Source organism: Botryllus schlosseri, chromosome 14 (assembly GCF_051294905.1).
Source record: "Botryllus schlosseri isolate E-star chromosome 14, Bs_hap1, whole genome shotgun sequence".
In the NCBI taxonomy this organism is placed as follows: domain Eukaryota; kingdom Metazoa; phylum Chordata; class Ascidiacea; order Stolidobranchia; family Styelidae; genus Botryllus; species Botryllus schlosseri.
In genome coordinates, this window is record NC_137249.1 from 20,169,075 (window position 1) to 20,181,589 (window position 12,515).

The 12,515-nt window shown below is 40.8% G+C and overlaps 1 protein-coding gene across 5 annotated transcripts in view; it reads left to right on the forward strand.

Moving 5' to 3' along the window:
• The window catches only part of LOC145455875 (calcium uptake protein 3, mitochondrial-like), a 78,545-nt gene extending 71,401 nt beyond the window's left edge, over positions 1 to 7,144 (forward strand). For 2 of the 5 annotated variants that reach the window (XM_080333898.1, XM_080333900.1), the window contains 6 exons: positions 49 to 88; positions 712 to 843; positions 2,047 to 2,155; positions 2,352 to 2,509; positions 4,355 to 4,375; positions 6,736 to 7,144. In XM_080333898.1, coding sequence (XP_080190024.1) covers positions 49 to 88; positions 712 to 843; positions 2,047 to 2,155; positions 2,352 to 2,509; positions 4,355 to 4,375; positions 6,736 to 6,813 — 538 coding nt within the window. In that variant the 3' untranslated portion in view covers positions 6,814 to 7,144. Of the gene's footprint in view, positions 1 to 48; positions 89 to 711; positions 844 to 2,046; positions 2,156 to 2,351; positions 2,510 to 4,214 lie in introns of all 5 variants that reach the window. The other 3 variants (XR_013920446.1, XM_080333901.1, XM_080333899.1) reach the window with 3 other exon arrangements.
• Positions 7,145 to 12,515: the final 5,371 nt, after the last annotated feature.

Sequence of the window (12,515 nt, forward strand, 5' to 3'; positions counted from 1 at the left end):
ATGTTTCTATTTTGAGACGTACTAAGACCAGGTAAATTTGTTTTTCAGATTCATGGAGAATTTGCAAACTGAAGTTCTGGAAATCGAGATATCCTTTATATTGAAAAATTGACTTTCCTAAGAGCAAGCCTTATCACTTATTTGGTGAAATGCCCATTTCATTTGTCAATGCGTCACCCGCCTGTTGTCTGATATGATGCAGCCTTTGGGTGCAAAAGGCTGTCTATGTCTGATGTTAAGAGCCGAAGAGGTGTGAAGTTCCACACCTGGAATCAAACCTGGTCATGACAATACCTCTGCTCAAATCTGTTTCTGGTGAAAATTATCAATCAGTCATACGAGAAAACGAGAGAAAGCTGAGTTTATTTGATCTGGGCTACAATACTCATCTAGCAAAAGTGGTCAACTCCATGCACGGCTCCAAACCAGGGGTGTATCCAAGTCACAAGGGTCCGAGTCTCAAGTCAATCTCACTTTTGTAGTGGGGACTCGAGTCAAGTCGAGTCATTTTCAGTTCACCACCGAGTCAAGTCCAAGTCAGGATACAACAGGTGTCTTGGTTACAACCCTGGTCCAGTATCATTATGTAGTGGATGATTTCGAACCACGTTACACTAAGTAGTCTGGGTGTCAGCAATTATCATCAACTCCAAGTTAAGATGTAGGCCAATTTCGCGTGGCTATTTCCTTGACCGCAAGTGCTTGCCTTACTTTCTGACCTATAGTCACGGCATGCCCACAATATCGGAGGAAGATTTTGCACGGGCCGTAGTCCGATACACAGACGCCATCGACGAGGAAGATTGTTTCAAGAAGCTGCGTGCTAGAATCCCGGAGGAAAAGGTAACAATCGATTTTAGTCTAATGTAATCCTACTGGTAGAGCTTTATCATTTATGGAATCTGACATTTCAATGTTGGAATACAATGATACAATGCTGTGCTGCTAAACTCAGAGTGGCGGTTCCAATGACAGTTTCACTAGCAAAAGCGATGCCAAGTTATCCCGAAACTAATGTCGACTTTTCTAAGTTCAAATTTTTAAAAGCACCGCAAGTAGGTTCGCCTCAAAAAACTATTCCTATATAGACTGACTGACTAACTGACCCAAAATATCTCGACACTATAAATAGGAACTATACTCAGTCACCATGATACAAGTGTTATGAAAGTTCAGGTTTCTCAGTAGTCTTTCCGGAGAAACTGCTTAGTACAGTGGTTCTCAAACATCTTCCTTGATGATAGTGAAAAATTTCGAGCCCCCGTTATTGTCATATCAAAAAATATTTAAAAAAAGCTGCTTCACTATTTGCAATCCCAACGCATTGTATGGAGGTATGGGAGGTGTTATGACTGTTGAAACACTTCTCAAATATGGAATTTGGACTATACACAGACACAAAGCAATAATTATGAGCTGGAGGTAAATAGTGCGGAAAAATTGTTAAATATTGTTAAACATAATCATAATCATGTGCAATGGTAGCTAATGGCACGTAGATATTTTCGCGATTTTGGTGCCCAAGCCCTTACATTAACCCACTTAAGCTTACCTCCAACGTACCTACCTGACCATAAGCTAAATCAAAAACAAATGACACAGCTACACGCATTTACCAGTTACACTTCATTCGGGGACGTCTTCTGATTGGTGCAAGGTTTGGTATCGGTTGAAATCTAGCATCGGTGTCTTGAGGGTACGACGCAATTGCGACATTTAAAATCGAAATATAGTTAGGAATTTAAGATTATTTCCATTTTTGAAACTTGGAAGTTTCAGCACAAATTAAACTCATTTCAAGTTCAAGACACATCATTTCTCTCAGTTGACTTGGTGCCTTTGCTCCGATGTTTTCACGCCTCCCAGTTTAAGAACCACTGGTTTAGTGCAAGGGGAAATAGAATGAAAATAGAATCGCTTGTGCAAGGATGCAAAACCCACTTGAATTTTCAGTACTAGCACTTGCTTCATGACCACCCCTTGTGTAAACTCAGCCTTGTGTCTCCGCCGATCGGAATCTGACCTTGCCTGTATTCCTTATCACAGGGTTTGAACTTTGACGAATTCCGTTCCTTCTTTCGTTTCCTAAACAACCTGGAAGACTTTGCCGTGTCCGTCAGCATGTACGCAATATCCGGCAAACCAATTGGTCAAGGTAAAATCGAATTGCGTTGGTGCTGGGAACACTTGTTAAGAACCACTGAACCAACGAGAAGGCTAAAACTACTCACCATTCAAAATCATCAACTACACACCATTAAGTTTGGAAGTATTGTTTTCTGTAATTTTCCTGATGAGACAAATTCAATAAGCGACCTATCTATCTATGCAAACGTATTTCTCATGTTCAGACGAATTCCGTCGCGCAGTCAAAGTGACCACCGGCCAGTACCTGTCGCCGCATCTCGTCCACGTATTGTTTCAGCTGTTTGACAAGGACGGCGACGGCAAGCTGAGCTACGTCGAGTTTATTGGCGTCATGAAGGATAGGCTGAACAGAGGATTTCGGGTAGGCTTTTGATGCTGAGTTTATTGGGTGGCGTGTCTGCCTGCGCTATTTCGTATCGTTGCTGGGTTGTGTTAGGTTGCTTCGTTTTAATCTGGTGGCTGAATGCGGGGGTGGTCACTGGTCAGTAACAAAGTATTCCTGCCTTTCCGAAGTGCTCGTGTAGGTTTTGACTTTTGTTCTACTAACTCTAAGTGGGTATGTGTTTAGACTACTACTCCCACTTTTATTTATCACGGCCTCTTAATATACAATGGTCTTCTCAATACTGTACTAGATGCTGACAATTACCCCTGGCGAGTGTCAGCCAAAAATATTCGACTGTTTTTCAATATCGGTATCCCATTGTGACTCTGAACCTCCAAGAGGACTCTGAATATGTTTGAAAAATTACACCTATTCGTACTTATAGTGTATGTAAGTTATTACGCATCAGGCAAGGAGATGGATGTTGAATTTTCGAAAGCAGCCTCCTGAAATTAACTGCGACCAAATCGACATTTCGAAAATTCTTTCTTGAATAATTTCCAGATTTTCTTTATTCTACTTGGGCTTGAAGTAGCTTTGGCACACCTTGCTCGTAATTGAGTAGAAATTCATCGCGTTACTTGTAATTATCCGCGAGTACCAATGTTGAGTGCTATGATCACCTCTGGCCAATTGTAGGTAGACTGTACTAATTGAGGTTGTGACTAGAGTTCGTGACTACATACTTGTTGGATTGTGATGCCCTATGTTTCGTTTAATTGATTCAACTTCATTCTGGACTCCGTTCATGACCAAAGTTTATTCTAAGGGTCAAAATAACGGCTTGCCTGCACTAGCAACCTGCCCTGTGGAAAATGGGTCCTATAGAAGAATTCCTAAGCCAACAAGTCATTATCCCTTTCGGGTGGCTGTGCATTGTGTGTGATCAATGAATCCACCTATATATCAATCAAATTCAACATCTGCACGAGTAATTTCAATTGAGAAAGGGCATAGATGTACCTGTTAGGTTTATAGTACGATCACTACAAGTTTTATGATAGCAATTGAATGGTATATTCATATTGAAATGAACCTGAATATTTTTGGCTGACACTCGTGAGGGGTAATCGTCAGCAACTATAGTAGAGAATTGAAAAGAACGCCGTATTCCAACAATAAAATATGACGTCACCAGAATGAAATTTCGTCATATTCTGTGATACGATTGTTGATATGCAATGTGTTTTTCCAATTCTCCACTAGTTGCTGACGATAACGGTTCATTTTAATATGACTATAGTCAATATACTATCCAATAGTATATCCGAGAAGCTGTTCAAATTATGATAGCAGTACATTGTGCAGGGATGGTATGCTCGACATCGAACTTAAAAAGCAGTATCTCCATATTTTTTTCCGTTCAGGAAGGTAGTTGCTCGCACTGTAAACGTGATTTGTTGTAATTACAATTTGGAAATGTCAGCATTCTTTAATGCATCGTTAAATGATAGCGATTTCAGATAATAATTTTTTACAGCTCTCGAATTTTGTATGTATTTTGATTTTGTTTACGACTACTCATCACGCATGTGTTCTTTCCGAGAATCTAGCTCCAAGCCGTTCCCATTTCAACCTATTTCTAGCTATGACATGCTAGAAAGTGTTACAAAATACCGCATTGTTTTGCTAACCTCATTGTTGCATAATCCATGTACTCTTCGACCTCGGAAACGCGCAGTCTACAGAGGTAACTATGCACCGTATATGCTGAACCCTGATTTAACTCTGCCTATGGTAGTAACGCTAGCACTGGTCCTAATATGTGTGTAACGTTAACGCACTACTAACTTGTGCCGTATAAATCTTTCTTGCTACCAGTTTTACGAGAATCAATCTCCGGTAAGTCAATTTTTGGTGGGTAGTTTGTAATGCCAACGTAGCGTATGCGTATTGCTATGTAGCGACTCTTACTCTTGGATTTGATGGATGAACTTGTAACTGGAAAATGTAGCTCGGAGAATCCACCGGTCACGTTTCTATAGTCTTCTTTGTATATGTTTACGACATGTATACGCTCTTCTTTGGTACATTATTCACCATTCATCTTCCTTTGTCATCCTGTTTTCCAAGCGATGACTTGGAATATGCAACACTGTGGGAAATAGATCACTATTGGCACAACGTTTATCTGGATAATGTAAGAGTTAGGGGCATGGGTTCCCAACCTTTTTACACCGTGGTTCCTTTTTTGAAAATTAATTTAATTTAAATCAATGTCCCCGTATTGTTTCAACCTTTTTCGAAAAATTAAAAAATGCATCTTTAATTAAAAACTTATCTATAAAGTAAGCTGTACTTTAAACGATAAAATGATATAAATACAGCACACTATAAACCTGATAGTACAATAATTAGTTATTTCAGATTCAGGTAGTGTGATTGTTGAGCTTTTTCTGCTTTGATAATGTCTTGATTGCTGGTTTGGTGGTGGAGGTAAAAATTAAACTCAATATGAGGAAGTCGCTTTTTGCTGTACTAGTATTTTCAATAAAAATTAATCTCTTTGGTCTGTTACAGTAAAGTGGACTTGGAGATGATAAAATGTTTCAATCCGTGCCACTACTTGAGCGGACAGCAATTTGAATTGGGCTATCAAAACTAAAACTATGTCTCAGTAGTAAACACTATGCAGTACGCTCCGTTACGTTGGTAGTATAAACTGGCCTTGATGAATGAACTGTGTGTCTACCCGGTACATCAGTTTGTTTCAGTTCGACTGTAGCTGTTTCGAATCAGTAATACTAGGGGTTGCTACCACGAATCGATATTTATCGTGCAATCGTCTGTGATTATTGGAATGCTCGTCGTATTGCCTACGACGTGCGTGGCGTGTTTTTGTTCTGACGTAGAATTTCGACTGATACGTCACACTGGATACGTCAGACTAGTGTTGTTGCAGTTCAGTTTTACTTCACCCTTTAGTTTCCGCTATTGTTCCCTTCTCGATTTTTCGGCGCAGCCGTCGCATTTGTTATGTTTAAGCTTGTTCTCTGAGACCTTGTAATGTTAATCGCATGTTGAGTTTGGTTTCCCTTATACGTGGCATGTTCTGGTGGTTATATGCTGTTTTATGTTACTGCATGATCGCGATTGCGTTGTAGGGCTGTGCAAAACACCTGACATGTTCTGGTGGTTATATGCTGTTTTATGTTACTGCATGATCGCGATTGCGTTGTACGGCTGTGCAAAACACCTGACATGTTCTGGTGGTTATATGCTGTTTTATGTTACTGCATGATCGCGATTGCGTTGTAGGGCTGTGCAAAACACCTGACATATTCATGAAGTTTTCCAGTATGTAAATAGCACATCGCTATGTTGTGTATCTAGCTGTGACCTCAAGGTAAACGATGCAAAGCAGATTGGGAGTAGTTTGGCTTCTTGAAATATCCGGAAATTTCATTACCCCCGCTGATCGGATTCGAGCGATCTAATGATTGCGTCTGATTTGTTCGTTTTCATACAATCTGTTTTGCCTCGATATAATAATCCACTCACACAAATGGCGGTGTCAAAAACCGCCTACATATATACAGTTTCCAATTCAACAGTATTCGGATCATTTCAATTTGTATATGCCATTCAATTCTATATTGAAGTTCTGTACCGAAGCTCTTCATCTCTTCATTTACAGTTTCGTTGAAAACTGCGCGGAGTTGTTGAATTGAGATACTATTGAAATACGTTGTCTGCGCAGGAAAGCTCGTTTTTTCGATCTTATAAAATCACTCAGAAATTGTTACCATTACCAAGCGCAAATCGCGTGCTAAGCCGAATATATAATCTCAAATACCCAAAGATATAAAACCCGCGGACAACCTCGTGTTCGTCGCAATGAGTGCACGCCTATGATGGTAAAAATGTAAATTTATAGCTCGTATTTTTAATTTGCTCAGTACGGTTTAATTTTTTTTTGCTTCTTTTCTTATCTCCAAGCGTTAAAACATTGCGATTCAATGAAGAGATGAAATGTCTAAGCGCTCTGGAACGGTCAAATCAATAATTTGCGTACACTTCATGGGTAAAACAAAAAAACACGAACCTAACTGGCAGAATGGACCGCTTAAAGATAAAAATCCTTTAGTCTTTTTGAAAGTATGATTCAAATCTACTTAACACCAACCAAACCGGGAAATACCACGTTTATATCGCATTGTGAATATGTGGCGAGCTGACACCTTTTCCTTTCATTCTGGCAGTCTCATATTATGAAGCACGTCGGATGGAATGGCTTCCGAAAATGCGTGAAACAAAACGTGAAAATGTCGAGGACTTGAAAAGACATCGCTGGCATGTCTGTTGTGACTTGAAGTGACGATATTGGCCTCTTTGAATGGGGTTTTTGCCTATCATCGCTAAAATCGTATATGTAGCCTATTAGCTGATGTTTTAGATTCGTGACACGATATCCAGCGTCGCAAAGCGTACTGGGTATTTGAAACTGCACGATATTTATTACCTGTAAGTAACCACGCTTGGTTCACATGTAGAAAAGTTCGCACATGTAACTGATTGTTATGCTTGATCCTATTATGATTTTATCATGTGTATTCATCGTCAAAAGGTTTCTATTATCTGTGTATTAATAAAATATTACTAAGATCTGAACCGATGTGAAATTAAATGCGTCGACTTAGCTGTGACTGTTCTAGTGTGTTTACTTAGTATATAGATTCGATGGCATGTCGACAGGGCTGTCGGCTTGACGAGGACAATGTCAGGAACATTTGAACGCGGTACCGTTGAATTCTGGTTCAGAGAGATTGCAGTTTTCGTCGCGGTCGAGCCAAGGTGTAAAAATCCTTTCGCTGTAATGGAGTCGATCGATTCTTCATGGACTCCGTAGCAATAGATAAACGTATCCAAATTTGCGAAATCTATTGAAAATAAGAAACAGAGCAGAATTTACGAATTTGAATGGCGGTTAGCAGCAAATTCGAGATATATCCTAGGTCGTGGAAATGAAATTGATTGTAAAAAATATAGTTGTGTTCTTTGTTTGATTTGGCGTGGAAAATGGAATGAGAATGCTGCTTACGGGGTAGGCCTGCACTACATGATAAATAAACTATGGGTGTGAAATTTAGTATAATTGACGTTTCTAGACTGAAATGTTCCACGGATGCTATCGGCCAGGGGCGGGCAACATAGGCTACGCGACTGTGTTTTGAGCGGCCCGTAGACAGCTTCCGGTCTTGCCTAATAATGCGGCCCGCAAGTCTAGGCTACATACATTTGCGAGCAAACATTTTAGACCAAGAACATTAATAAGACAAAACTGCGTTTCAATCTAACCGAAGTTCACGTGCATTCTCTACTAAGGGTTTTTACATCAGACATACTACCAGTGGCGGCTCGTCCTATAGGGCAACTGGGGCATTGCCCCACCTAAAATTCTGTTCAATAACAATTCTTCACCATTTATAGACGCACACCTATCTATTTAAACCGAAATCACAGCGAAAATCGTATACTTCTTGTCCTTTCGCTTGTAAATGCCCATTTATAGCGAAGTCTCTGCGAAAATCGAATTCTCTTCTGTGTTTTCGCTTTGCGAATGCCTAGCCGGGGCTTGCCCCGGTAGCGCTCATAACAAGCTTTCACTGTCTATTCTCTCAAAGCCGCGCACAATAAAGAAACGGTGATTTACTCTCTCCTATTCATAAAATTACCGAGCAACCGGGGCACGATAGCTCTGTGCCCTTAAGGTGTGATGTAACAATCGTATCTATAGCTGAACTCTGTTACCGTCATCTGCGTTTAGTCGACCTTTGCTGGTATTTGCTGGGTTTCTACTTAAAGTTTAGGGTAGTAATTCCGTTTCCGAAGTTGAGTGTGTGCTGATCCGTCATGTATCGCAAACAGATTTTACTCAAAAGCCGGTATTGGTATCCATTGGTTTTGACGATGTTCAATACCGAGATCGGTTATGACATTTGGCACGGAAAGTCTTAATGTTAGTATCGAACGCTGTACCAAGTTTTAAGTTTGTCACTGAACTGTGTTGGTGGTAATTTGGCTTCCTAATTCGAGTGAGAGCTGACTAGTCATTTATCGCTAACAGATTATACGCAAAGCCGGTATTGGTCTCTATTGATTTTAACGATGCTCCTTACCTAGATCCGTCATAAGCACGGTATGTCTTGATTTTAGTATCGAACGCTGTGCCAAGTCTCAAGGTTGACACTCAATGATTAGGGCAGTAATTTCGTTATCAAGGTCGAGTGTGGTAAAGATGTGCTCCGATCTGACACTTTAGCCTACAACACATTGCGGATTTCACGCAAAAGCCGGTGTATCTGCGGTAACGTTAACAGAGATGATGATATCATTCTCAGTTTGCATTCAAATATGTACTTTGATATTATATTCTCCAATGTCAATTTCACCGTGAAATTGTGGCCTTCAAGCCATTTGCTTACAACCCCCTGTCAAGCGCGATAGTTATTTCGTTTTCGATGGCGGCTAACAGCTGATCACTTGATCAGCCTATTCCTCAGTAAATTTTACGCAAAATTCGGTGTTGGTCTGTTCGCATTAATTTTGACAGTGTACCATACCGAAAAGGGCCATGAGGCCACTTCTCGATAATGTCATGTAACAGTGTACCAAGTTTAAGGCTTTCATCCACGTATTTATTCGGTAATATATTTTCCAAAGGCGATTTCGCAGCAGACCTATAAGACAGTAATAAAAACGTAGGCCTATGTGTCGTGTTACAGTCTCCAGTTTCAAGGCTAAAATCTCTTATGCTGTACCGACTACCGAGACCAAATTTCCGAGGCTGCTATTCTTAGTTCTTTAGAATGATGTTTTGGATTCAATAGGACAGGCCCAATCTATGAGATAACAATTGCGTATCTGTCCGAATTCGTTGACCTTTCCAATTAGGCTTACGCTATCTCTCGAGTTATAGTCATTTCTATTTCTGCAGATAATTAGTCAGGTCTAATGCGAACATGAACCGTGTTGAATCTTTGTTCCGTACGCCGTTTACGCAGTTACCACACTTCAAGTCACAGCTCACCAGCAGACCTCTCGTGGCACATACGTTAAAATCACTGTTGCCGGGAAATTCATGTTACCGTACCATCATTAAGTTCTTGTTTACGTTGGAAAACGCCATTGTGACGTCATCTTGATAAAAGTCGCTTGCAGCCCTTGCCCCACCACCCGATATTGTCACGAGCCGCCACTGCATACTACCAGAGTTGAAAGAACTTGTTGACAGCTTTTGTCGACCGCAAATATCTCGTTGAATTCAATAGTTATTGAAGTAGCTACATTACGTTAATAAATTCATTAAATACTATTTTTTGGTATCTATGCTTTTCATTAAATACGATTTATTTCTTGTGTGGAGGAATACTCAATCAATCTATCGATCCAGGAATCCGGCCCGCCAAGTACTTCATTTTTTCATATCCGGCCCGCCGACAGTAGAAGTTGCCCGTCCCTGTGTATTGGCAGTACCGAACTGGTAATAGGGAGTTAATGGTCCTTCGGGCGTATGTTTGAATGGTGCAAGTGTTGTACGAAACTAAGTAGCCTTGCCTACAACCAGTGGTGGCTCTAGGATTGGGGGAGCCCTGGGCGAAACTCCAAGGGGGGCCCCCATACATCTGTAAACGCAGCTTCTGGGGGGCCCCGCCCCCAGACCCCCACCCCTCTCAATACAACTGCTATATATTGCATGTCTACGCTCTCCGTTATACTCTATGGCAGTGGGTCCCAAACGGTGGGGAATAGACGCATTTGTTCAAAATTATATACAGGACAGTCCACATATTCACGGAGACACATGCGTAATTACCGTTACCAGTTAACTGCTCTGGAATGTATGTATCGATAACCAGAGATGCCACTGAGATATTTTGGAAAAACTCAGATTGGGACGTTAAAAAAACCCAGAAAAACCCAGATCCTCGATTTCACTCAAATTTCTATGATATAGCTGTAAAACAATGACTGTTATACGGACAATCGGACATAGAAGAAGTTTTAGCCCTTGATATTGAAATCCCAACGGCTCATTTCCATACTATAATATGCATGTTGCTCAGTTTAATGAGCAAATCCATCGAAATATGATGTTTTCCTCTCGACACATTGCTACCAGGCATTCGGTGTGGGGGGTCAATACGTAGTGTTTTATATATTCGTAATGTTAGTAACAATGCTAATCCCCATCTATGGTGAGGATGATTGTAGGGTAGTTCTAGTGACTGCTAGCTGACCAGATAGATTGGAATTAGCTTTCCATTCATTAAACCTGGGACAAACACTTTTATCTGGGATATTTAGTCGAAAAAGAAACTGCCAAATCATGAAATCTTGAGTACATTTGCATTTAACAAACCCCTCTCACTCTGAATAACTTGCCCGGTTGCCCAAAATGTCACTCTTTGAGTGTCCCTGTTGAAAGTGAATATGCTCTGATGTGAACATGGTAAATAAGTTAGATCAACAATTGGTCTTTCCATGTGCATAAATTGCATACTTTACAGCAGTTACATACTATATTTACTGACAGCCAACGAATTTGTTGCAGCGCTACCGGTAGCATTCAAGTCCTAAATCAGAGTTGCCCTGTGAACAAGAACATGACTTTCTGCGACCTAGTAGTCAGTATTTAACGAAGCTCTCTATCGCATCACGCCAAGACCTCTCATTTTAATAGTAAATGGGTCTCTTTGGACTCTGCCGTTTCAATCACAGTGGAATTCGTCGACATTAGAAGATCTAACTAATCTAACAATCAATTTTGAGCCGTAAAATTGACCTGACGAACATGATGTTGAAAAAAACCAAGATTTCAAGCACAAAAACCCAGAAACCCAGGTGATGCTCGAAAAACCCAGATCTGGGTGGAAAAAACCAGGAGTGGCATCTCTGTCGATAACTATATTGCGTGTTGTTCAAAAAACCTCATTTTAAACTCCGGATTGCCAATGATGGCGTCACAAACGCATCCAGCACGACTATATTGATGTGAAATAATGCTCGAAGTGGCCCAATATTATTTCGTGAATTAACATAAATTATAGTGTAATTTTTTGGAAGTTTATACCACCTTTTCAAATTTCTTCCGCGCTGGGTGCGCGATTTAATATTGCCGAATATATTGATTATTGGGTACCGTTCCCTCACGAAAATACGTAGATTTTATGGAAATGTAGACTTCGGCGTCGGTCATTACTGCGCGTCGACGCACCAAGACATATGAAGTTATAGGCCATGTAACATGCGACTCCGGGAAGTGTGCCAGAACGATCAGCCGCGAGAAGAGCTTGGCCGAGAAGGAATGCCCTTGTCTGACAGAAAACTTTGATATATAGACAATATACGTACATGTTACATTGTCCATAGGCGGCTAACTGGCTTGCGCCGAGTGTTCCTGTCCTGGCGATCTGAACTCCACAGGACAAATGCCATCTCGCAGGGAAAAATTATTTGCCAGTAAAGCAATACCAATTTGAAATCGTGTGTGCCTTTTAGTTTCGGCGATTTCCATATCTTTTGACATATCAGATATAGGAGGTCACGAAATAGCATAATGTAAGGAAGTCAATATACGAACCGGTCCGCCAGAAGATGTTTAATACTTATTAAGGGATCCTACCTACCTCACTCAGTTCTACCGGTAAATCTGATCACGTGAGCAGGGAGGATAAAAAATTGGTAGCAAAATATATGCAATTCCCGATCATATTGACCGATTCAAACATGAATTAGATAAATATTTCGCGCTTTCCGTGTTTAGTCGAAATAAGGCGACGCACTTATCGGTAGACCCAATGCAGCTGATAAGTTACGGTGGAAGGCGTACAGGCTCAGGTGGCTGAAGGGGTTTATCACCCTGTGGGGGCCCAAAACCAACGTTTTTTTAGGGTTGGGCTGACGAAGTGCAGTTACGGTCCTGGTCGGGAATGAAGGCTCGGAATAAATCTGAAGTGTAGGCTAACTCTTTACTGTCAAT